This window comes from Oncorhynchus kisutch, linkage group LG3 (assembly GCF_002021735.2).
Source record: "Oncorhynchus kisutch isolate 150728-3 linkage group LG3, Okis_V2, whole genome shotgun sequence".
In the NCBI taxonomy this organism is placed as follows: Eukaryota; Metazoa; Chordata; class Actinopteri; order Salmoniformes; family Salmonidae; genus Oncorhynchus; species Oncorhynchus kisutch.
The window spans coordinates 59,413,456-59,440,926 of NC_034176.2; the positions used below are offsets into that span (position 1 = coordinate 59,413,456).

Genomic DNA, 27,471 nt, shown 5'->3' on the forward strand with positions numbered 1-27,471 from the left:
CCTACCTTTCACGGGGACTGCCGACAATGATAATTCACATTATTTAAAGTTATATGTGAAAGGTTATGGGTGTTTGGAAGAACGACAGGCGGTTACTGAGCTTAAATTACGACTTCCTTTGAGTGAGATTAACTGGTAATAATGACCGGTCATTACGAAGTTTAATGATCATTCATCATGTGTGTGATGAATACTGACTGGTTTTAACGAGGGTTTAATGATTGGCTATGATTATCTAAATACAGGAATAGTTATAACTGGAACAACAATTGCTTACAGACAGATTATTTCACTTATAATTCACTGTATCACAATACCAGTGGGTCATAAGTTTACATACACTAAATTGACTGTGCCTTTAAACAGCTTGGAAAGTTCCAGAAAATTATGTCATGGCTTTAGAAGCTTCTGATAGGCTAATTGACATAATTTGAGTCAATTGGAGGTGCACCTGTGGATGTATTTCAAGGCCTACCTTCAAACTCGGTGCCTCTGCTTGACATCATGGGAAAATCAAAATAAATCCAACAAATTGTAGACCTCCACAAGTCTGGTTAATCCTTGGGAGCAATTTCTAAATGCCTGAAGGTACTACGTTCATTGCGTACAAACAATTGTACGCAAGTATAAAACCCATGGGACCACACAGCCCGTCATACAACTCAGGAAAGAGACTCGTTCTGTCTCCTAGAGATGAACATTCTTTGGTGCGAAAAGTGCAAATTAATCCCAGAACAACAGCAAAGGACCTTATGAAGATGCTGGAGGAAACAAAAGTATCTATTTCCACAGTAAAACGAGTCTTATATCGACATAACCTGAACGGCCCCTCAGCAAGGAAGAAGCCACTGCTCCAAAACCGACATAAAAAAGCCAGACTACGGTTTTCAACTGCACATGGGGACAAAGATAGTACTTCTTGGAGATATGTCCTCTGGTCTGATGAAACAAAAATGGAACTGTTTGGCCATAATGACCATCGTTATGTTTGGAGGAAAAAGGGGGAGGCTTGCGAGCCGAAGAACACCATCCCAATCGTGAAGCACGGGGGTGGCAGAATCATGTTGTGGGTGTGGCAGCATCATGTTGTGGGATGGTGCTTCGCTGCAGGAGGGACTGTTGCAATTCTACCAATTACTAATTGAGTGTATGTAAACTTCTGATCCGCTGGGAATGTGATGAAGGAAATAAAAGCTGAAATAAATCTCTACTATTATTCTGAAATGTCACATTCTTAAAATAAAGTGGTGATCCTAAGTGACCTAAGGCAGGGAATTTTTACTAGGATTAAATGTCAGGAATTGTGAAAAACTGAGTTTAAATGTATTTGGCTAAGGTGTATGTAAATTTCCGACTTCAACTGTACGTCCCAATGATTTGTTTTTGCCAGGTTACATAGAACCTGGGAAATGAAACCATGGCGTATTTAAGCTAATTAGTACTGTGTACGGTAACAAACACTACACCGCTAAATTAAACTGCTGAGCCCACGCATGCACACCCAGTCTCTCACTTCTATAAGTGCTCTGAAAACACAACAAATTTTAGAGCTTAACTGCCACTTAGAACCAAACAAACAAAAACTATGCTAATGGTAACTTGGGATGAAGCTCACCTTGGACACAGCAGTGCACAGACAACCTTGCATCACTCAAGTGTTCCACAAAATGGATTACGCTGGGTCACTGTTAAGTGGATCCTCAACAGTTGAGTCTGATAATAAAAAGAGGAACTTCTCTGCATCTTGGCTAGGAGTGCTGCTTCAAACATCAGCTCTACTTACAGCTGGTCTACATTGGGGAGCAGAAGTCTATCATCAGCATTGTGATGACTGCACCTCAGCCACGCTCAAGGTACGAAACGATATCATAAACGCCATCGATAAAAGACAGTACTGTGCAGCCGTCTTCATCGACCTGGCCAAGTCTTTCGACTCTGTCAATCATCATATTCTTATCGGCAGACTCAGTAGCCTCGGTTTTTCTAATGACTGCCTTGCCTGGTTCATCAACTACTTTGCAGACAGAGTTCAGTGTGTCAAATCGGAGGGCATGTTGTCCGGTCCTCTGGCAGTCTCTATGGGGTGCCACAGGGTTCAATTCTCGGGCCGACTCTTTTCTCTGTATATATCAATGATGTTGTTCTTGCTGCGGGCGATTCCCTGATCCACCTATACGCAGACGACACCATTCTGTATACTTCCGGCCCTTCCTCGGACACTGTGCTATCTAACCTCCAAACTAGCTTCAACGCCATACAACACTCCTTCCGTGGCCTCCAACTGCTTTTAAACGTTAGTAAAACAAAATGCTTTTCAACCGTTCGCTGCCTGCACCCACACGCCCGACTAGCATCACCACCCTGGATGGTTCCGACCTAGAATATGTGGACATCTATAAGTATCTAGGTGTCTGGCTAGACTGTAAACTCTCCTTCCAGACTCATATCAAACATCTCCAATCTAAAATCAAATCTAGAGTCGGCTTTCTATTCCGCAACAAAGCCTCCTTCACTCACGCCGCCAAACTTACCCTAGTAAAACTGACTATCCTACCGATCCTTGACTTCGGCAATGTCATCTACAAAATAGCTTCCAATACTCTACTCAGCAAACTGGATGCAGTTTATCACAGTGCCATCCGTTTTGTTACTAAAGCACCTTATACCACCCACCACTGCGACCTGTATGCTCTAGTCGGCTGGCCCTCGCTACATATTCGTCGCCAGACCCACTGGCTCCAGGTCATCTACAAGTCCATGTTAGGTAAAGCTCCGCCTTATCTCAGTTCACTGGTCACGATGGCAACACCCACCCGTAGCACGCGCTCCAGCTGGTGTATCTCACTGATCATCCCTAAAGCCAACACCTCATTTGGCCGCCTTTCGTTCCAGTTCTCTGCTGCCTGTGACTGGAACGAATTGCAAAAATCGCTGAAGTTGGAGACTTTTATCTCCCTCACCAACTTCAAACATCTGCTATCTGAGCAGCTAACCAATCGCTGCAGCTGTACATAGTCTATTGGTAAATAGCCCACCCAATTTACCTACCTCGTCCTGTTTATATGTATTTACTTCTCTGCTCTTTTGCACACCAGTAACTCTACCTGTACATGACCATCTAATCATTTATCACTCCAGTGTTAATCTGCAAAATTGTAATTATTCGCCTACCTCCTCATGCCTTTTGCACACAATGTATATACACTCTTTTTTTCTACTGTGTTATTGACTTGCTAATTGTTTACTCCATGTGTAACTCTGTGTTGTCTGTTTACACTGCTATGCTTTATCTTATCTTATCTTAATAAACTTGGTTCATTAGACCTCAACGCTTTCTACTGTACATGCAAATGATCCCCATTGATTAATATAATTATGAGAGGGGTGATGGAGAAGGAAATACAGAGAGAGAGAGAGAGAACAAGCAATAGAGAGAGTGAGAGAGAAGAGTACGTTGACTAAAGGGATTTCAGACGCTTTTTCAATGGAAGACATCCAGACAAAGTTTATAAATAAATGTAAGGAGCTGCCAGGCAGCCTGGGTACCAGCCAGTCAGAAGTTCTGTGAGGCAGTGGGTGACTCTAGGATCTGAACAAACCCAAACCATCCCTACCAGGCTGGCAGCCAGCATACCAGACTAACATACTTTCCTGCACAACAATCCCAATAGATTGGTAAAGATGTATACAACAAATCATATTCTAGGCCAGCGGCTTGATGAGTCCTGCTTTCTGTTTCCTTTCTAATGCCATTTTGAGAGGAGGAGGGAGAGAGGGAGTGAGAGAGAGAGAGAGATAGATAGAGAGATAGAGAGAAGGAGGGGAAGAGAGAGGATGTGTTCAGAACACCAACAGGAGGACTGGCTGAGCCTCCCAGTGGCAAGGCAGTCTGCTGAGCTGAAGCCTGCTGGAACTGCTCCAGAGCTGCCTGTAGAGGCGTGACTGACTGGGGGAAACAGGGAGGGTTGGAGGTGCTGGATTTGACAGGAGAAGTGCGGCCATTGTCCGTGTCTTTACAGAGAGCTCTCTCTGCTACTCTGCCGTAGGTCTGATCCCTCCTAGAAGAGAAAGTAGATTTATGCTGCATGTTGGAGGGAAGGGACGGGCAGTGGGATAGCAGTGGCTGAGTGGAGTGCTCCTCTGATGGATGGAGACAATCATCCTTCATTAACCCTGCTGGATCATGGCTCCATCTCCATTCCCATGAGTCAGTCTCTAGGCCCTCCACTTCCAGTCAGACTCCATTTCAGTGTCTCAGGTTTGTACATAGACACACAGAGGAGCTTGTGCCTAGTTTTACACTGTGTGTCCATCTTTCAGTTGGAGAGGGATTCATGTTCTCTTACTCAGACAGGTACCCACAAGCTAACATGGATATAAAAAGACATGATCTGGTCTTCAAGGTACAGACCACTTCTTCGCATCAGGCCCATTTAAAAAAGGCACATCACATGCTGTCGTCTGTACCGTGACTGACAGAGGAGCAGAGGAGAGGAGAGATGTGGCGGTGGAGATGAGAAATTGTACATTTTTGCTGCAGATGTTTGGAGGAGAGAGATCTAGGTCCGGTTTGAGTCGACGGGATGTTCTAAAAACACACATAAGGTATTCTCCTTGCGTCTCCCGATCCTCACCGCTCCTGATTGGGTTAATCAGCCTGAGCAGAACGCAGAGATTAATCAAGCGGGAACCAGAAAAGGCGAGGCAATCAGTGTCATCCTAGACAACCAGCCTCTCAGTAATTAACTGACTCTGTCAGGAATTTCCATTTACTTAAAAGATATTGCTGCTATTATTATTAATATTATTATTATTGTTTCCTGGTCATTAGGAGCAACACTCCAACCATGTATTTACCCTTTTTGTGTCACTCAAGCAAAAATATTGTAATGTCCCCACAAACAGATACTTTTCCCATATACAGCATAAACAATAGTTTGGGATGTGTAGAATTAATTGACTAAAATCTGCAAATATTGCACATATCAGGAAGTGAGTGACTATCACAACAATGACTCAAAAGGGTGTCACTATGTTTTTTATAAACATCAGGACAACTAGACATCCTCAATCTAGGCTAACACCCAAAGAGGAGCAAGAGACAGACGTGTGGGCAAAGTAAACGTTGCAAAGTAAAATAGGAGACGCAACACATCGAATGCATGTTGATGGTATTATTATATTACAGCAGGTGCAGTGTGTGGAAGAGGGAGATCATGCATGAGGCGATTACCCAGGTAATACGAGTGGTGGAGTCAGCAAGGCCTGCATTAGTAGACGTATAAGGTCACAAAACCTTGAGATAATTTGAAGGTCAGGCAGAGAAGCCAAGCACATTTGAATAATGAGGTGAGCATGAAGCCTAACATGCAATCCCACGTTATCGTTTAAATGAAGTTGTTAAAACACGACTTCTTGATATGTGTGTAATCATTCAGTGAGGTGACCCATTTTTCCATTTTTTTTATAGAGTGCCCTAAACATTTCCCTTAAATTCTGAAATTCATTGGATCAAAAGGTCAATGGATTTAACATACATCATTGGAAGAGGTGACAGTGCAGGGCCGAAAATAGACCATGATCTTATTAAATCGGGAAAACTATGACAGTGTTTTCTCCTCCAAGGTAATTCTCAACATTTGATGGTGAGAGAGGGAAGCGGCAGGCATACAAATGTCATTTGATCAATCCCAGAGAAATCTCAGCATACAACGCAGCACAGACACAGCGGTCTCGTCAACACATTATTTACTAAAGCTACAGTGTTAGCAGGTTCCCTCCTATCGATTCGACCACCGCGGCAGCGACGGTTCATTAGGCCAAGAAATTAAAATGTCAGAAGCCGCGGGGAACGGCAGACGAGGTGCCATTATATCCATAGAGAACACAGACGTCTCTGTGGACATGAAAAAACTTGCATCTAATGAACTCCCTGCTTCATGAGCCGCAAAGGAAAAACTATATCGCTCATCACATCATCATTGCAAAGCCATTCCAGTTCATTCACAAGACTGCATCTAGCGAGCAGCTGTTTTGTTCTTTCAATTCCCATGGAGATCAGACTATTATTATGATTCATACCACAGTATTGTCGAATACTCATTTCTGATTCGTTAAAAGGGAATTTTAGAGTTAGCATTAAAAGCAGATATATGGGAGAGTTGGAAAAGACACGTTTGAAGTAGTTCCAACAATAAGCGTTTTTTTTTTGCCGTTCTAAATCACTGCACCATGCTGACAGTACTTGCTACCATGTTACAGAAAGTCAAATCAACAACGACACAAACCGAAATTGGATACATTCTAAACTCAGGTCAAACGAGGAAAAAATGTACTTAGCTAACTAGGATTCATTTGTTTTTGCAGAGACATATTTTTTTGCAGCATCTGATGACCTAACATGGTGAGTACGGTACATCAATGAGTACGGTTACATGCACACAATAATGCAAATATTGTGGACAATCAGATTAATGCAAAAGTTTGATTAAAACATTTACATGCTTTGCAAGAAGAACAATTTCCCAAATAATCATGTTTAACGTTACATGGACACATCTGAAATCACGCTACCCGATGCCACTCTGATAAACGCAGACAATTGCCAATCAAAATAAACGCTCTACCACAGTGACCATGTTATTTTTGTTAAGCAAATCTGTTTGTGAGGTCGGACATATAACATTTGAATGTGGAAACTACTTCTAAGAAGTATACATTCAGTTGTCCCGAACTCACGTCACTCGCGCTAAAGAGGGAGGGTCCCTAGGCTGATAGCACATGCGCAGATCAAATACACCACTGGAACGCAGAATAAGGTCTTTACATGTGCTAATCCTTTGAAAGATTCCTCAGAAAACCAGGTGTTTTAGTCGGCGTATGCTTACTTCGAGTTTGACTTTAAGCCGATTAAGATAAGAGTACGGTGTTTATATGACTATTGTATAATCTGCCTACTGCCATAAAACAGTTGTAATATCGAATTATTACTGTGCATGTAAATGTCCTCAATGCCGCGGTCATCACGCAAGTGGCACTATGCTGTCAAATCCTCCCACGTTTCTACACTGAACAAAAATATAAATACAAAAATGTTGTGTTGGTCTGAGCTGGAATAAAAATTCAAAAAACAGATATTTTCCATATGCACAAAAAGATGATTTTGTTATTACTTTGCCTTCCCAGCATTTTGCAGTGTTGCTGATTTTCTGCACAAATTTGTTTACATTTCTGTTAGTGAGCATTTCTCCTTTGTCATGACCATGGGTGGGCCTGGGAGGGCATAGGCCCACCCACTGGGGAGCCAGGCCCACCCATGGTTGTGCCCCTGCCCAGTCATGTGAAATCCATAGATTAGGGCCTAATGAATTTATTTAAATTGACTGATTTCCTTATATGAACTGTAACTCAGTAAAATCTTTGAAATAGTTGCGTTTATATTTTTGTTCAGTATAGTTTGACCAGCTGTTTTCAGCAAATGTCATTGTTGAATTCGGTTATATTGGCAGATTTGCTAGCAACAAACGATTTAGCTAGCGTTTAGCCTAGTGTTTCATTTGCAACGTGATCTCTACTGTAATGAACAGTCCTGAGAAGAGAGTAACCTTTCGGTGCCAGGTGAAATCGCGAAACATCAGCTCATTGTTATGGATGTATCCAAATAAATACCACTGGAAAACAGTTTAATCAAATGCAAATACTGCTATTCTGTTATCCTGGCTGCACTGTTTGACGTGCCTGTTCTAGCTATAGTTGCCTAGCTAGCAAGCAAGGGATAAGAACGTTGCCAGCTATCATGGCAACCGAATAAACAAACGACTGGGTCACGTCTCTGGCAACCAGGTTTGTTGGGATGATAAAAGTTGAATGTACTTATCAAAATATAAACAAAAACATGTCATTTCTATACCAGTAAATGTGTGCTTCAGTATTATTTTCTTTTGAATATGTGGTACTGTATAAACGGGGGAAACGCTATCCGGTCGTCCATTAATACCAAGGTAATGTCCAGAACGTCGGCGTTTAGCCCTTACTTAATTAAATGATATATGTAATCTAGGATGGATTTATGTATATCGCACTTCACATGTTTCTCCTGATAGATTTAAGGCCAAGATAAAATGCCTTCTAACACAAATGTGAAAAAAAGTTCAAACATAGGGGAAATGCACGAGGTGCTGATGAGTGAGGAAGAGAGCAAGAGCAAAGAAAAGAGAAAGAGAGAGAGGGTGTATTTCATTGTCCTGTGATGAATAAAGAAACATTGAACAGGTGTCCCTGAGACCAAAAGAGAGCGAGAGTGGGGAGGCAGAGCTGATGACAAAGCTGGTGACAGACTACACCCACATGTCAGCATGTCACAAAGACAGAGGGTATCTGTGGATGGCACCTGGTGCTACCGTGCCCTGTGTCCGGCTGTCTCAGACTGATGGCCTGACTCGTTCACAGTGGAAACTTGGCAGTGTATATTAAATCGGCGGGGTGGAGATAATGGCCATGTCGTGTTCCACTCTCATATGCATCAGGTGACGGGGGCTTGGCTGAGATTCAACTCAACTGTCTGTTCCCACTCACGCCCTGAGTCTTCGGATGATTGACTGGCCATCCAAATGGATCAAGAAGACGTAGGCTACCTAACGCCCCCCACCCCCCACCACACACACACACACACACACACACACGGCTCAACTTACTCTTCTATTCAGGACAGTGGCCCCATGCTGTAATGGTGCTAGCAGCACAGCAGAATGCTGAGAAGGCAAAGTAATAACAAATCAGGCAGCAGGAACATAAATATTATTTATCTTCCTCCCAAAAATAAATACAAAGAAACAATCCCACCAGCTCCAGATACTGTCAAACCTCGGGACAAATTGTTGGTTATGCAGTACATGAAAATGAAATGAATAACAGTATGGTGCCGGGAGAAGGAAGGGAGGTGGCGATATACGGGCCAACCCATGTATCCACCCTTCTCTGCATTGGAATTCCTTGCACATCCCTTGGCGCTTACTCATGCCCCCTCAGACAATCCGCCGTTCCCCTCTCCATGTTTTATGGATGGGCTTTCCTCCCGGCACGCCGATTAAGGGACAATCAAATCCTAGGCCGCCTCCCGGCCCACGGATCCCCGTCTCTGGAGGAACGTCTGGATATAGGCTCCATTAAAATTTCTGTATCCTGTCAGAGCGGGGACACCGACTCCTCCCCCGACCACGGACACAGAGGCCTGGGTAAAATTAAACCTACACTCACAAGAGAGATACTAATACTTCATGGATATGGGGTGGATTGGTATAGGTCTGGATGGATATGGTAGGTAGATGTATGGGGTTCCACCTATAGGAGAAAATAGCCTATCCCTTCTCATGCAGCAATTCAATGAGACCCAGTGTGCTATGTTCATATTCAGAGGGCGTGTACACATGCAGTGTGAGTGAATATAATGAATAGCCTCTGTAAACAGTCTAATGAGTGTGAAGCTACATGTTTACGCTGTCAATGAGCAGCGGATTAGCGTGATGGAAATAACACACCGCAAGATCAACTGGTCTCAATCAGTGTGTGTGTGGTGGTGGTGGTGGTGGGCGCATGTTCCTGCACACAATGACACGTGCCCATCTGTACAGAAGCATACACACCTGCAGGAACATACCGGAACACGTACCGACAAAGACAAAGATCCCAGACACTGATTGAACAGAGCATCTCCTCCTACCAAGCTTCTAATCCAATCATGTCTCGTGGCCTGCGGTCAGTGGGAGCTACACAGGCTAGCTGAGAGAAAATGAGCAGGGACTCAGTGGTGCTCCCCACCCCACTGGGCTCAGTCCATGAGAGAGAGACAAAAAGAAGAATAGAAGAATAGGTGGAGGGAGATGAGAGAAAAGATGGAGAGCGACAAATTATATATAGAAAGCGGAGAAGATGATGAGAGAGTGAGTAAAAAAGGTCGAAGTGGCTAGCTAGAGGATAGCTAGTGGCTAGCTAGAGGATAGCTAGTGGAATCAACTACGGAAAACTTTTCCGACTCCTCATCTCTGACGGTAAAGAACTGAACAGTATGACAACCAAACAAAAGACAACATATGTTCGGCAGTCTTTCTCATTTCCTTCTCCCTCAGTATTCTCCTCTCCCTCAGTCTCCCCCTGCTCAAATCACAATTGTCTGTGACAGGCATACACAAGCAGACGTTTGTGGGGGGAAAATAGGAAAGCAGTGCTGACTTATCTTCTCTGCAAGACCCTCATTAGTCTCGGAGTGGCTATGAACTCATTTTCCCTATTGTAGTCCTGCCACTTATGGGTGTGTGCTGTCGATCTCCTGGATGAGGAGAGTAATTATGAGGGAGAGTGGTTCTGAGACTAAGAGACGGGAGTCAGAGAGAGGTGGCGCAGGTATTGCCTGTGTCACACAGCAGCTCTCGTAAAGGAAACCTGGTGTTTACAGCACGACCAAGAGGCTCATGCCTGGGAGAGAAAGAAAAAAACGGACACTCAAAATGGCAACCTGTAAAGGACGAGGGCAGGGCTAGTTTAGTTTTAGGGTGGAGCAGGATTTGAGGTCTCGTGTCAGGTTTCAATGGGGGAAGTACGGTACCTCAGGTTCCCCGGGCTTAGAAAGGTAGATGGCACTCCTGTGGCATGCATCGTCCAGACACACTGGGAGAAGGTGGTCCTGGAACCCATCTCCATCTGGAAGAAAAAGAGAAAGACAAGGAGATAAAACAAGGAGCAACAAAAAAAAAGCAGGATGATGGGAAAACTGAAATGAACAGAGACAGAACAGCGGAGGTAAGAGTAAAAACATTCAATCAGAGCACAGAGGAAAGAAAGAGAGAGAGAGAGAGAGAGAGATGGCAGGTGGGGAGAGAGTGAGTGAGGTAAGAGAGAGACTAATACAGTAGTTTCACAATCGGAGCGAGCTTGTCAGTCTTTATTCTGTGTTATCATCCACTGATGTTTACTGTCAGACCAGTAGGATGGCACTGGCTCCCATTGATGAACCACATTACTATTCAGATAGGAGGAGAGCGAGAGAGAGGAGGAGGAGATATATATAGGAGGAGGAGAGAGAGAGAGAGAGATAGGAGGAGGAGAGAGATATAGGAGAGAGAGAGAGATATAGGAGGAGAGAGAGAGAGATATAGGAGGAGGAGAGAGAGAGAGAGAGATATAGGAGGAGAGAGATATAGGAGGAGGAGAGAGAGAGATATAGGAGGAGAGAGAGAGAGAGATATATTAGGGAGGAGGAGAGAGAGAGAGATATAGAGGAGGAGAGAGAGAGAGAGATAGGAGGAGGAGTTAGATGAGAGAGAGAGAATAGGAGATAGAGATAGAGATATAGGAGAGATAGAGATAGGTAGGAGGAGAGAGAGAGAGAGAGATAGGAGGAGGAGAGGAGAGAGAGAGATAGGAGGAGAGAGAGAGAGAGGAGGAGAGAGAGAGGAGAGAGGAGAGAGAGGAGGAGAGAGAGAGAGAGGAGAGAGGAGGAGAGGAGAGAGAGAGAGAGGAGGAGAGAGAGAGATAGGAGGAGAGAGAGATAGAGGAGAGAGAGAGGATAGGAGGAGAGAGAGAGAGATAGTAGGAGAGAGAGAGAGAGGATATAGGAGGAGAGAGAGAGGAGAGATATAGGAGGAGAGAGAGAGAGATATAGGAGGAGAGAGAGAGAGATATAGGAGGAGAGAGAGAGAGATAGGAGGAGAGAGAGAGAGATATAGGAGGAGAGAGAGAGAGATATAGGAGGAGGAGAGAGAGATATAGGAGGAGAGAGAGAGAGATATAGGAGGAGAGAGAGAGAGATATAGGAGGAGGAGGAGAGAGATATAGGAGGAGGAGAGAGAGAGATATAGGAGGAGGAGGAGAGAGAGATATAGGAGGAGGAGAGAGAGAGATATAGGAGGAGGAGAGAGAGAGATATAGGAGGAGGAGAGAGAGAGAGAGATATAGGAGGAGGAGAGAGAGAGATATAGGAGGAGAGAGAGAGAGAGATATAGGAGGAGAGAGAGAGAGAGAGAGGAGGAGAGAGATATAGGAGGAGAGAGAGAGAGAGATATAGGAGGAGAGAGAGAGATAGGAGGAGGAGAGAGAGAGAGATAGGAGGAGGAGAGAGATAGGAGGAGAGAGAGAGAGATAGAGGAGAGAGAGAGAGAGAGAGAGAGAGAGAGAGGAGGAGAGAGAGAGAGAGAGAGAGGAGAGAGAGAGAGGAGAGAGAGAGAGAGAGAGAGAGAGAGATAGGAGGAGAGAGAGAGAGATAGGAGGAGAGAGAGAGAGATAGGAGGAGAGAGAGAGAGATATAGGAGGAGAGAGAGAGAGATATAGGAGGAGAGAGAGAGAGATATAGGAGGAGAGAGAGAGAGATATAGGAGGAGAGAGAGAGAGATATAGGAGGAGAGAGAGAGAGATATAGGAGGAGAGAGAGAGAGATATAGGAGGAGAGAGAGAGAGATATAGGAGGAGAGAGAGAGAGATATAGGAGGAGGAGAGAGAGAGATATAGGAGGAGGAGAGAGAGAGATATAGGAGGAGGAGAGAGAGAGATATAGGAGGAGGAGAGAGAGAGATATAGGAGGAGGAGAGAGAGAGATATAGGAGGAGGAGAGAGAGAGATATAGGAGGAGGAGAGAGAGAGATATAGGAGGAGAGAGAGAGAGAGATATAGGAGGAGGAGAGAGAGAGAGAGATATAGGAGGAGAGAGATATAGGAGGAGAGAGAGAGATATATATAGGAGGAGGAGAGAGAGAGAGAGATAGGAGGAGAGAGAGAGAGAGAGATAGGAGGAGAGAGAGAGAGAGATAGGAGGAGGAGAGAGATAGGAGGAGAGAGAGAGAGATAGGAGGAGAGAGAGATAGGAGGAGGAGAGAGAGAGAGATATAGGAGGAGGAGAGAGATAGGAGGAGAGAGAGAGAGATAGGAGGAGAGAGAGAGAGATAGGAGGAGAGAGAGAGAGATAGGAGGAGAGAGAGAGAGAGAGATAGGAGGAGAGAGAGAGAGATAGGAGGAGAGAGAGAGAGATAGGAGGAGAGAGAGAGAGAGAGAGATAGGAGGAGAGAGAGAGAGAGAGAGATAGGAGGAGAGAGAGAGAGAGAGATAGGAGGAGAGAGAGAGAGAGAGATAGGAGGAGAGAGAGAGAGAGAGATAGGAGGAGAGAGAGAGATAGGAGGAGAGAGAGAGATAGGAGGAGAGAGAGAGATAGGAGGAGAGAGAGAGATAGGAGGAGAGAGAGAGAGCAGTGCCTGGTGAAGCTATGATGCCGGGTGACACCCCCATTGGCATTCATAGGATACAACACAGGACCAATAACAATGCAAATCAGAGGCCGGGCCTGCAGAGAAACCCAGAGATTACACACTCTCCACTCATCCACACCTCCTGTATCCCCCTGGCCCAGGGAACCAGCCTGCAGCCAGACACATTACAACCCCCAAGTCTGTAATCTTATCTGGACCCTGCCATGCAACCAGACCTGGGTAGGGCTAAGGAGGCTCTCTCTGTGTCTGTGTCAATGTGAAAAGTTGTATTCGTGTGTGTGTGTGTGTGTGTGTGTGTGTGTGCCAGTGCGTGCCGATTAAAGAGAAAACTATGTATGAGGTGTTATCCTTGACGACGACCATTAAGTATTTCAGACTTTCTTACCACGACACTGATCCCAATCCAAAAGCCAAGAATAACGTGTCACTATTTTGCCTCTACAACAGTGCTCTCAAAAAGAGACAGAGAAGATGAAGTGCACCACGAGAACATCAGAGAAATATCACACCAGAAGAGATGAAAAAAAAAATGAATGCCTGGGAGAGAGGCAGAAAAAACTAAAACATATCAAGGGATGCATCACAAACATATCCAAAAAGCATTCCCTGAGAAGACTCTCGGCACACGGACCACTGTACTTCTACCACAGAGCTGTCACTGTTAAGACACTAATGGAGGAGAGGAAATCCTCCGGGTAGCGTTCAGTTGTTTTTTTTTTTTTTTTTTTTTTAAACGTCACCTCAGATGTACTCTAGTACATGAGCTACTTCAGCTGGGAGAGAGAAAAAAACAGAACACAAAATCATCATGTCATCAACGTAATTCCTCTAACTGGATTAGCAGTCAACTCTTCCCGTGGTCCTTAGCTGTGCAGTCTCCATCAATGAATTATGTATTGGGCGCTGTTCGCTTTGAGAAATGCAATTACAGCTACGATAAGGCAGATGGGAATGTTTTGTCTGGCGTATGTTGTGCATGCATTAAGACTACGGTGGCGTGGCTACAGTGTGACGGAAGTGTCGCGCCAGCGGATGCTGCCGTTAACCTGCGGCTTAGTTCCAACAGACGTTCTAACCGAGTCCTTCTGAGGCACGTGTCAAACTCATCCCGCGGAAGGCCGAGTGTGTCTGCGGGTTTACGCCTCACACTTGTACTCGATTGGTGAATTAAGGTCACTAATTAGCAAGGAACTCCCCCCACATGGTTGTCTGGGTCTTAACTAAGGGGGGGGGGGGGGGACTCCTGTCTAATGAGCCTTTGGAAGAAAGGCTCATCCTAGAATTGGTAATACTGAAAAACCACACAATGAATGTGTATACATGTGGAACTAAAATGGAAACAGCCCAACATTATATTACCTTTATCACTATTTGAAAGCTCATAGATTCATGTTATGGATGAATTGTTGATGATACAGTGTGTGTGTGTTGGAGAAGAAGTTTAGAGGGAAGGTCACTCCTGTATCCGCCATCTATCACTGAGGTGTAGGCGAAAATTGAAAGCTTGGAGTGTGATCAGAATAATTCCCACTCCGATATCAAGCAGACGCGTCACGCTGCTTGCTTTCCTATCTCCCTCTCTCTAGTCCTCCCTCTCCCAGCTCCATCTCCCTCTCTCTAGTCCTCCCTCTCCCAGCTCCATCTACCTCTCTCTAGTCCTCCCTCTCCCAGCTCCATCTCCCTCTCTCTAGTCCTCCTTCTCCCATCTCCCTCTCTCTAGTCCTCCCTCTCCCAGCTCCATCTCCCCCTCTCTAGTCCTCCCTCTCCCAGCTCCATCTCCCTCTCTCTAGTCCTCCCTCTCCCAGCTCCATCTCCCTCTCTCTAGTCCTCCCTCTCCCAGCTCCATCTCCCTCTCTCTAGTCCTCCCTCTCCCAGCTCCATCTCCCTCTCTCTAGTCCTCCCTCTCCCAGCTCCATCTCCCTCTCTCTAGTCCTCCCTCTCCCAGCTCCATCTCCCTCTCTCTAGTCCTCCCTCTCCCAGCTCCATCTCCCTCTCTCTAGTCCTCCCTCTCCCAGCTCCATCTCCCTCTCTCTAGTCCTCCCTCTCCCAGCTCCATCTCCCTCTCTCTAGTCCTCCCTCTCCCAGCTCCATCTCCCTCTCCCAGCTCCATCTCCCTCTCTCTAGTCCTCCCTCTCCCAGCTCCATCTCCCTCTCTCTAGTCCTCCCTCTCCCAGCTCCATCTCCCTCTCTCTAGTCCTCCCTCTCCCAGCTCCATCTCCCTCTCTCTAGTCCTCCCTCTCCCAGCTCCATCTCCCTCTCTCTAGTCCTCCCTCTCCCAGCTCCATCTCCCTCTCTCTAGTCCTCCTTCTCCCATCTCCCTCTCTCTAGTCCTCCCTCTCCCAGCTCCCTCTCTCTAGTCCTCCCTCTCCCAGCTCCATCTCCCTCTCTCTAGTCCTCCCTCTCCCAGCTCCATCTCCCTCTCTCTAGTCCTCCTTCTCCCATCTCCCTCTCTCTAGTCCTCCCTCTCCCAGCTCCATCTCCCTCTCTCTAGTCCTCCCTCTCCCAGCTCCATCTCCCTCGGTCTCTGTTCTATCTGCACACTTCCAGCTTTTCTGTGCCCTTTTTTCATTTTTATTTCTCGCACATTGAAATTATTTGAGTCTTTGAAGCACCCAGTCTCCTCTTTCATTCCTCTCCCGGAGGTCATATCCCCCCCCCCCCCCAATCTCCAAAGAACAGGTGCTCTGAATCCAATATATATATTTTTAATTAGGTGCTGATATTCAAATCAGCACCAAAGGCTCTCAGGGAACAAAAGTGAAATCAAGGATAACGTGCTTTGAAGATCACGCTCAATTAAGCTCTTTAAACTCGTTGCAGGCGTGTGCTGGCCTTTGCTCCCGGTGCTCATGCCTACCTGGCTTCATGTAGTGACAGGGGCCACGTTAGCATCATAATGCCCTTGGTGACTGGTGGAGGGCCTACCAAGAAGCGGCTGCTACAATCGAGCATATTTCTCCCTGCACTGTGTTTGGGTGAGGGTGTATGTGTCTGTCAGTTTTGGATATTCCATCCCCTCCCTAGGTCCTGCCATATCAAAGACAATCTCTTCTAAAGCAGGCCAGAGCGCCACATTGTGCTCCATCGATCTAGTAGTCAGTCAGCAGCAACCTCACCTCTGATTCGTTACTTTACTGGCAGAGACGAACAAGTGTGTGTGTGTGTGTGTGTGTGTGTGTGTGTGTGTGTGTGTATGGTGTTTTCAAGTGCAAGCAAGCGCAGAAAAAGAAAAGGATGCAAAATATAATGAATTTAAGTGGTTATTAGAAGGTAATGAGAGGGCAACGTGCAGTAATTGGGAGCACCAACATCAACACTCCTTGTGTTTCATACAATGAATGGTGAGTCCGTCTTGATTCATTAGTCATCCTTTTCCATTTAAACAGTAACACCTGCACTTGTGACAACGATACTCAGCTGGCTCCTCCCCAGATGTTGTGCTAAACACTCTACAACAAAGTTCTCTTAGTATCCAACAAGTTCTCTGCCCTTAACCTTGTTCTGAACACCTCCAAAACAAAGGTCATGTGGTTTGGTAAGAATGCCCCTCTCCCCACAGGTGTGATTACTACCTCTGAGGGTTTAGAGCTTGAGATACTCCCAAGTGCTTGTATGATGTGACTATGGCTAGACAGCACACTGTCCTTCTCTCAGCACATATCAAAGCTGCAGGCTAAAGTTAAATCTAGACTTGGTTTCCTCTGTCGTAATCGCTCCTCTTTCACCCCAGCTGCCAAACTAACCCTGATTCAGATGACCATCCTACCCATGCAAGATTATGGAGACGTAATTTATAGATCGGAAGGTAAGGGTGCTCTCGAGCGGCTAGATGTTCTTTACCATTCGGCCATCAGACTTGCCACCAATGCTTCTTAAAGGACACATCACTGCACTCTGTACTCCTCTGTAAACTGGTCATCTCTATACCCGTTGCAAGACCCACTGGTTGATGTTTATTTATAAAAACCCTCTTAGGCCTCACTCTCCCCTATCTGAGATATCTACTGCAGCCCTCATTCTCCACATACAACACCTGTTCTGCCAGTCACATTCTGTTAAAGGTCCCCAAAGCACACACATCCTCGTCTTTTCAGTTCGCTGCAGCTAGTGACTAGAATGAGCTGCAACAAACACACAAACCGGACAGTTTTATCTCCATCTCTTCATTCAAAGACTCAATCATGGACACTCTTACTGACAGTTGTTGCTGCTTTGCGTGATGTATTGTTGTCTCTACCTTCTTTCCCTTTGTGCTGTTGTCTGTGCCCAATAATGTTTGGACCCTGTTTTGTGCTGCTACCAATGTTGTGCTGCTGCCATGTTGTGTTGCCATGTTGAGTTGCCACCATGCTGCTTTGTCATGTGTTGCTGCCATGCTATATTGTCATCTTAGGTCTCTCTTTATGTAGTGTTGCCTCTTGTCGTGATGTGTTATGTCCTATATTTGTATTTAATTTATTCATGTTATATCCCAGGCCCCGTGTAGCGTCATAAACTGTGGCAAAAGCAAAGCGCATTCCAGTTGATCCTTATTACCCTCCAGAGTCTGAAAGTGTAGAAGCGTTGACAAGATCTATCCCTCTGAATCTTTAGGTCTTTGAGCACCTCCGCTTAACCTTCCTCACCATGGTAACAGCTTGAAGTGACATTTCCATAGTAACAAAGTGAAAAGAAGATGAAAATAAATAACAAATATTGAAAAAGTGAAAAGTTCTTGTTTGCTCAGATAAGCTTGAGATTTGAACATAAAAGGCCAAGTCCGTCTGAAATAAAGAATTAAATACACACAGAAAACCACATAGGTCATTTCCCTTGGTATTTCCCTGGGCTCATGAATCATTTGCATTTTGGGATGAGGAAATTTGTACTCTAAATATTTCATGACACCCCTGACTGTTAAAATATTGATATTGGCAATGATGTGTATGTATATATTTGTTTGTGTGTGTGTTTCATCCAGTAAAAATTCAACAAATAGTTTACTTAAAGTGGATATGATGCTTCATGATATGGAGTAGATTAGAACCCTGTGGTCGATCAAGAAATCTATTCTGAAAATGTTGTCCGGCCACCTTGTTTTGGACCTACTTCAACTTTAAGAGATTACAACTCATTTACTAGGACTGAGATTTTACTTCAACACCCAAGCCAACAAACTTCAGAACAAGGAGTAAAGATGAGACGTTCTAACTAGATAAGATGTTGGGAAACTCTGTGCTCTCTCTGTCTGGGAAATCCTATTAGATCAGAGCTGTTTGAAAATGTCATCCCCGGAAGAGCAGAGAGTTACGTTTAGGGGCCTTTGAAGACAGACACCAACAATTCCTGGCACTGCAAAAGAGCAATGATGGAACAGGGAGTTTAAAAGACCGAATGAGAAAACTCACCAAAGTCGACAAAACAAGACTGGCCAACTTTCTTGACATTTTCTGGTATACGTCCGGGCTGGGTTTTGGTAAAGTTCCCATCCTGAAAGAAAAAGTCAAGTTCATATTAAAAACACAGAATATGTTTATCTCAAAGGAAAAATCAAACACAAGTTGCCAGAGTAGATACAGTAGGCTACTGTACATTTCAAAACTGAATGATTGAGTGAAAGGACAAGTAGCATGGTCCTTTGACCAACCATTAGTCAGGGGCTGCTTTAATTGTGTGGGCAGGCAGAGTAGGTGACAGGGGACACAGTGCGTGACAGGGGACACAGTGGGTGACAGGGGACACAGTGGGTGACAGGGGACACAGCGGGTGACAGGGGACCAGTAGAAAAGTGCAGCGAGGGCAACAGCAGGGAGTTGGCAGGCATGATCAGCCTGACGTTTGAATTGATTTCAGCTCAGTGGTGTGCTGAACTACAGGAGCTCCATGCAGTTAGCAGTCATGCTAAGAGTCAGACAATGGAACAGACAGTGCTTTGGTCTTGAATGCCGAGAGAGAGAGAGAGAGAGAGAGAGAGAGAAAAAACGCTCACACATACAGACCCACATGTAACGAACGGCACAATGGCCAAACTGCAGTCTACACTCTTAACAAAACCACCTCCAGTTGTCCCCTCGCTGCCAAACATCAGTTGTTAGCACATCAGACATCGAGAGATAATAAATAGTCTGCGAGAGATTACACATAGATTTAGTAGTGAGGAGACATGGGCTTCAGGGCTATTTTAGGATAATCTTAGAGATGGAGTTGTGTCAATGCCAATCTGTTAGCAGACTATTTTCTAAGGTGATGGAGAGGGCCTTGAGCTCAATGAGAGTCATGGTCATCACTAAATTAGTGTTTGTTGGAGAAATGAGCTCATGATCAGCTAGATACAGTGGGGTCCGAAATTATTGACACCCTTGATAAAAAGAGGAGCAAAAATGACTGTATAATTCTACCCTGTATATTGTATGCAAAACAAATTGAGAAATGATATTATTTTATACTAATACAATTGCTCAAATGAATCGATCTTTTTAAACAAGTTATCTTTTTTTTTCTCTCTCAAAAAGATAGGTGTTGAAATGATTGGCACCCTATGTTTTCAGTACTTTGTGCACCCTCCCCTTGCAATGATAAGGGCACTGAGATTGGAGAACACTTTGGAAGGGATCTTAGACCATTGCACCATACCGAATATTTCCAGATCATTGATATCCTTCGGTCTGTGCTTATAAACTCACTGCCCTCTTCAATTCAAACCACAGGTTGTCAATGGGTTCAAGTCCGGAGACTGAGATCAGTGTTTGTATTATTATTTTATACAGTATTTTTTTCTCATGTTTATAAAAAGGTAACAATAATGTCGGAGGTGACTATATGTGATACACTCTGATATAAATATTGATGGCTGAGCTTTGAGATTCAAGCTGGAATAGTCTCTCTATACAAATGGCTTCTGTTTACCGAAAATAAATATGGCAGAAGTGTTAGTGCGTGTCTGTGTTCTTACTAGACTCTAGCCTCTTGGGGGACTGGTGTCCAGTGACCAACACAGTGACATTCATGAACACAGAGCTCTCAGCGGACCCTGACGCAAGGCCCCAGAGAGCAGGAGCACTCTCCTGTTACGACACAGAAGACCCTCTGGCCTTTACTCTCCAGCCAGAGGGAACACGCTGCACCCAAGAACCATGCAGTTAGCTTACATGTAGAAACACACTAGCAGGATGGGATACACAGCCTGCTAGGTTCTGCCGGCTTCTTGCAACTCAAACATATGCCCCGTTACCTTAGAACATGGAGGGCAAGTCCTCGAGGGCCTGATTGGTGTCACCGTTTTGGCCCAGCCCCAGCTAACACACCTGACTCCAATAATCACCTAAATCATGATCGTCAATTTAGAATGCAATTTGATTAATCAGCTGCGTTTACTAGAGATGGAGAAAAGGTATGACACCAATCATGCCCTCGAGGGCTGGAGTTGCCCACCCCTGCCTTAGAATGTGAGGTCCCAAAAAGATAGCGTCAAATACTTTTCTCAAACAGGAGTTGCTTTAGTTTTGAAACCATCATGTGAATGCAGCAGGACTTCCCTCCCTACTCCGTGACTCTACATGATGTGACATAATGAATTGTGTATTTGGAACAAAAACAGAAAAGGGGGAGATATTGGGGGGGGCTGTAAAACTCTTCCTCTCTCCTTATCTCCTTCTCCCTTCTGGAGCAGCAGATGTGGCCCGGCCCGGTAGGAGAGCAGAGGCCTGCCGAGCGACCCATTAGTGATTTATGACATCTGAGAATAGTTTCAGCAAGAAAACAGAAAAAAACATCCCATTCGTTCACTGCTCTTCCTTTATGCTTGTGCTTATTTATTACCTGGCAGTCAGACAAAAAGTAAGCAGCTTTTCAGACTGATCGAGCATGTGAGCTTCTCCTCTGGTTTTGTCAAAGTGTGTGATCCCAGACCTGCCCTTCCATCACGCCTCTCTCTCTCTCTCTCCCCGTTAGTCAGTACCCACCTACCAAGCAGCTACGCATGGCAGGACGCACCGCTCCGCAGTGTGGCTCGGCTGATTGGGTCTGTGTTACGTTACACAGTGATCATCTGATTGAGTCTGGGGTTGACTCATGGAGCACCTATGATGGTGTGTTTGGAGAACACAGACATCTGGATGGTTAAATCTGTTCTAAACACATGGCGAGGCTCTGACTGAGTGTGTCCATGTGCGTATGTGCCTATGTGCGTATTTGTGTGTGTGTGACTAACTCGTGGAGAACGGTCGCTGGACCAATTGCGGGCGTGATTTAAAAACAAGAAGATTGAGTTGTGTGATTACCTCACGGTGCCCATCTGACTGGGAGTTTTAAAAATCACACACAGGGGCAACATTCTAATGCACTGCATCGCTGTGCTTGAGGTGTCACTATAGACCCGGGTTTGTTCCTGGGTTGTGTCACAACCGGCCGTGATCGGGAGTCCCATAGGGCAGCGGACAATAGGCCCAGCGTCGTCCAGGTTAGGGGAGGGTTTGGCCACAGGGGCTTTTACTTGGCTCATCACACTAGCGACTCCTTGTGGCGGGCCGTGCACCTGCAGGCTGACGCCGGTTATCAGTTGACTGGTGTTTCCTTCGACACATTGGGTGTTAAGAAGTGCGGTTTGGCGGTTCATGTTTCGGAAGACGCACGTCTCCACCTTTGACTGCCGAGCCCTGTGGGGAGTTGCAGTGATAAGACAAGATCGAAATTGGGGAGAAAGAAGAGGTAAAAACTAACAACAGAAATATAATACGATACAGTCAGGAACGTGTTAACCATCTCTAGAGTATAGTAGGGGAGATCTAAGTCTTTGTGACTGACTGGTGGTGGCCTACTGATGTGAGGCACGGTAGCCGTTCGTGATTAAATCTGTTATGTTGCCTTTCTGATTGAGTGAAGAGAGCTGATTGAAGTGTGAAGATCCGCAGACTACGGCAGCAGGTTCTGTTTACACAGAGCGCATTTGGTGTGTCTCTCATGCAACGATGCACTTTTCGAATTCACTTTACTGCGACTACTGAGAAAACTAATCAAAGTATCAAACAGCTAATGCTTTCCCTGCATGTTTGTTTAGCAGGAACGGCTCCTTCAGCTGGTGAATTGACAGATCATATCAGGTATTAGAGTAAATGGGTTGTCCACGGCTTGGCATTAGCCAATGAAAAGCGTCCCCTCTGCCTTTGCATTCTCCACAAACAAAGGCTGTTCTTGCATAATCAGAGAGAAGAGCAGAAGGGTGCCCAGGGAGTCTTCAGAAAGAAAAAAAGTCATTAAAATGAAGTGTTGAAATGGGCTAAAGCACTGGCCCGTGAACTGCGGCTGTTAAACGAAAGCCCACCCAGTAAAGGCGGCAGCCAGGGATTACTGGGGTCTTACACAGAGGAAACCAGGAAATTAGCCCCTGGTTGTGTCTGTCACATAGTGTGTGCATGTGTTACGTTGGTGAATTTAATCATGGACACACTTCAATAACTTTGTTGCCACCAACCACTGGTGCATTCTATCATCAACCCCAAAACCAAACTCCTCTTCCTCCCAAAATAAGTCATAGAAACAAAAAGAAGAACAATAGGAAAGGGTAAACTGGCTGGATGAATCAGATGGGATTAACGATTGGTGAACACACCCCTGCTTTTAATCACCAACCCAAGTATTCCCTGCTGTACCGTCTGTCTTTGGCTGGTGCACTGTGCAGTGTCCCTACAGGCTGAGGCAAAGCAGCACGGCCCGTGGAGATTACGTCCATAAAAATAGATTTATTAAAGCACAAGTCAGATTGGTTCCCTCCAGCTCAAAGACAGACCAGTGGCAGCATTGGAGAGGTCAAACTCAGCGGGAGGTGAACAGTGTCCATCTACAGTAATACACCAAAGAAAGTCTATTTTTCTCCCCTGCCCCCCCATTTTCATCCATTTTGCCCTCCTTCCTCGGTCACATTTTTCATATACCTGCAACCTCAACCCGTCCCTTTCCCTCTCTTCACAACAGGCGGGTGCCCTGCTTGTGCTTTGTGAGCCTCCGCATCCTGAATTTTAAATACCCGTAAAAAACCTGAACTGACTGTATCAGTGCACTTGCAGAATGCAAACTACCACAACAGTGGAAGGGCCGAATAAAATCTACCAAAAATAAAGTCTCTCTGAAACGACTGTGCTGTGAGAGAAACAATTACATTTGCACGTGTCATTTAGAAGACCCTCTTATACCAAACGACTTTAAGAAGCAATTATGATTAAGTGCCTTGCTCAAGGGCACGTCGGCATATTTTTTTACCTAGTCTGCTTGGGGTTTTGAACCAGCTGCCTTTCGGTTTACTGGCCCAACGATAGGCTACCTGCCGCCCCAACTAAAAACTTTACCCATGTTTTCACTGAGTAGAGATTGTCAATTGTAGACAGAGTCAACATAAAAGACAAATGTGATTGTGCCGTACCTTATTAATCCACGTCTCGAAGCCAAGACCATTGTCATCTTGGGTTGTGAGGAACAAATCTGAAAATAGAATGAGAGAAAATATGCTATTATTCACTGGGAGCCATTTCCCTAGAAGAACCGAAGAAAACAAGAGATAAATGGAACCGTCTGAGGCATACAGTTTTTTTCAGAGGTTTTACAATAGAGAACAGAAGCCAACAGTATAGATACAGAAGCTATAGCAAGTTAAGTAGATTTGCTTGTGGAGCCGGAATGGTTGATGGGAGCGGCGTGAGTCCGCTTGATGTACAAGTACACACCCTGGAGAAGATGCTAGTCTATCGCAGGGCCTTACCCACAATCTCCTTTATTGCTGAGTGCCAAGCAGAGACGGATCGGGTCACATTTTTACAGTATGTGGTATGACTCGGGGATCAAATACCCAACCTTCCAATCTCAGGGCGGACACTCACACTAACCACAAGGCCACTGAATTAGTTGGGTTTCTGACTGTGCAGTGCTGTTCATCAAATTGATTATTCTCTGTCTTCAGCTAGTCTGTTTCTCCTGCATTGTACTGTCCAATCACACTTCAGTTCACAGTGTGAGACAAGTAGGCCCAATGGCCAGAGAAAGAGATGGGAACATGATGAAAAGTAAAGTGTTTTCTTTTCTTACATAATATACAGTACCGGTCAACAGTTTCGACACACCAACTCATTCAAGGATTTTTCTTTATGTTTTACTATTTTCTACATTGTAGAATAATAGTTAAGACATCAAAATTATGAAGTAACACATATGGAATCATGTAGTAATAAAAAATTTAAAAAAGAAGTGTTAAAGAAATCTAAATATATTTTATATTTGAGATTCTTTAAAAAGTAGCCACCCTTTGCCTTGATGACAGCTTTGCACACTTGGCATTCTCTGAACCAGCTTCATGAGGTAGTCACCTGGAATGCATTACAATTAACAGATGTGCCTTGTTAAAAGTTAATTTGTGGAATTTATTTCCTTTTTAATGTGTATTATGGCAAGAACAGCTCAAATAAGGAAAGAGAAATGACAGTCCATCATTACCTTAAGACATGAAGGTCAGTCAATACGGAAAATGTCAAGAACATCAAACATTTCTTCAAGTGCAGTCAAAAACCATCAAGCGCTATGATGAAACTGGCTCATGAGGACCACCACAGGAAAGGAATCCCTAAAGTTAGCTCTGGTGCAGAGTATACGTTCATTAGCGTTACCAGCCTCAGAAATTCCAGCCCAAATAAATGCTTCAGAGTTCAAGTAATAGACACATCTCAACATCAACTGTTCAGAGGAGACTGCGTGAATCAGGCCTTCATAGTCAAATTTCTGCAAAGAAACCACTACTAAAGGACAACAAGAAGAAGAAGAGACTTGCTTTGGCCAAGAAACACGAGCAATGGATTTTTGATTCCAACCGCCGTGTCTTTGTGAGACATAGAGAAGCTGAACAGATGATCTCCGCACGTGTGTTTCCCACCGTGAAGCATGGAGGAGGAGGTTTGATGGTGCTTTGCTGGTGTCACTGTCAGGGATTTATTTAGAATTCAAGGCACACTTAACCAGCATGGCTACCACAGCCTTCTGCAGCGATTGGTCATCCCATCTGGTTTGCGCTCAACACGACAATGGCCCAACACGCTATTTGACCAAGAAGGAGAGTGATGGAGTGCTGCATCAGATCACCCGACCTCAACCAAATTGAGATGGTTTGGGATGAGTTGGACCACAGACTGAAGGAAAAGCAGCCAACAAGTGCTCAGCATATGTGGGAACTCCTTCAAGACTGTTGGAAAAGCATTCTTAGTGAAGCTGGTTGAGCAAATGCCAAGAGTGTGCAGAGCTGTCATCAAGGCAAAGGGTGGCTACTTTGAAGAATCCAATATGTAAAGCTTATGCACCATGCACCTGCAAAAAAGATTAGATGTGTGAGTGCCTTTAGAATTTAGAATTACTTTGAAGAATCTGTTTAACACTTTTTTTGGTTACTACATGATTCCATATGTGTTACTTCAGTTTTGATGGCTTCACTATTTACAATGTTAAAAAAATAGTAAAAATAAAGAAAAACCCTTGCATGAGTAGATGTGTCCAAACTTTTGACTGGTACTGTACATATTTCAGTGCTTTTCTTTTGACATCCGCTCCGCAGCAATTATTCTTAATTTCTCACAATTTAAAAAGCTATTTGTACATTAACTAATGGTCATGATTAACCCTTGGGCTCTTTGTGGGCTCCCTGTTAAGCTCAGGGCTGGGGGAACTCCGCAACAACACCAAGAAAGAAGGAAAAAGGATGGAACAACTTAGCTGGGATCCCTATCCCTACAGTTATTCATTAATCTATTGTGAGACTATCACATGCAAGGCAGAATACTAAATTAAACTTCTCAACGCATCTTCTAACATTATTAGGGTGGCAGGAAAAATGCCTACAGGGTCCAATGTGTCTTCTCCACATAGAAATACACTAGTCATAAGTGAAAAGCACTTATATTCTGTGCACTGTAAAAGACAGCATGATAATTTGAATGGTGTCTTCTAATTTCAGTGAGATATTAAAACAGATTTTTGGAGTAGAGTGCTGTCCTTTACTCTTAAGTCAATATTCCTATTCCACTCATGCAGTGTCTGCTTCATACCGCCCATGGAAATCCAACATCTAACCGTGATAAGCCTAAGTGTGGCAAAATGGAAGGCACACAAAGAAAATTCCACACAACACATGGGCCTTTAATCTGCCTTCATGCAGGCAGATGCCCTTTTCATGGAAGGGAGCAATAATCTCACCCACAGAGAGGCTGCTTTGATCAATGGTCTCACTGTGGCCAGTAGATACAGAGAGGAGTGGGGTGGAGAGGTTATCCATACAGATAGATAGAGACCTTTGGAGACAGACACTACTATACAGTTCATAGTGTGTTGCTGAAGGAACCGCTGAGTTTAGCTGCATTCTCACTTTCCACGAGTCTCTCTCTCTCTCTCACTCCATCTGTGATCTTCAGACGTGTGACCCATGTGGAGTGTGTAGCCTCCTGCAGTCTGCTGATGAGGAGTAAACAGGTTCAATAATCAGGCTATAAAAGGAAGCTCTCCCCAACTAGCAGTGGGTGTCTATCTGCCTGTCTGATTAGAGGGGGCATGGACGAGGCAGGGGAGCTCTCCACATCACTGAGAAATCCTGTAAACACTTACAGTCCCCACGGGCCACTCCTCCTACTCCTCTCCATCATCCTCCTCCTCTCCCTGGTTCACAATAACGGACATACCTCAGTGGCTCTATAAAAGACCTCTGCCCAGTAAAATAAAAATGGCTGTATAAATTTCTTCGGTCACTTGGTTTAACACAGTTGTATGCATACTACACTTCTTTTACAATGGCAACACTATTTGAGTAAGATGGATATCAGGAAAAACCCAGTAGTAGTCAATATAACACAATATAAATGGGATGTGCTCCCACCCATCCAGGACATCTACTAGAAACAGTGCTGGGGTAAGATGGACAAGATTACAAGCTTATTAAAGATGGAAATAACGGAGGATACTTTTAATGAGGGCATTTCTCAAGTGGCTAGTTTGCGTCAACTACCTTCACTAAAACCATTGCTTTATACCGGCAAACGTTGGTATCGAACCGCAACATTCCGGCATGCCTCGTGATTTGTCTGTCTGAGGAGGACCCTCCCCAGACCCCCCCCCCCCCCTTTTCGAAGTTTCCAAGAGATTCCGTCATTCATCCCAGACCCTAATCACTGCTGTTGCCTAGGGTCTGGGTTCCCGAGAATAATTCATTAGGGAAAGCCATTCA

At 44.8% G+C, this 27,471-nt stretch overlaps 1 protein-coding gene across 1 annotated transcript in view; it reads right to left on the reverse strand.

The window, feature by feature from the left end:
- The window catches only part of LOC109886267 (T-cell immunomodulatory protein), a 120,554-nt gene that overhangs the window by 73,130 nt on the left and 19,953 nt on the right, over positions 1–27,471 (reverse strand). The window contains exons 7-9 of the mRNA XM_020477989.2: positions 23,644–23,702; positions 18,638–18,719; positions 10,601–10,695 (exon numbers count right to left, since the gene is read on the reverse strand). Coding sequence (XP_020333578.1) covers positions 10,601–10,695; positions 18,638–18,719; positions 23,644–23,702 — 236 coding nt within the window. The remainder of the gene's footprint in view (positions 1–10,600; positions 10,696–18,637; positions 18,720–23,643; positions 23,703–27,471) is intronic.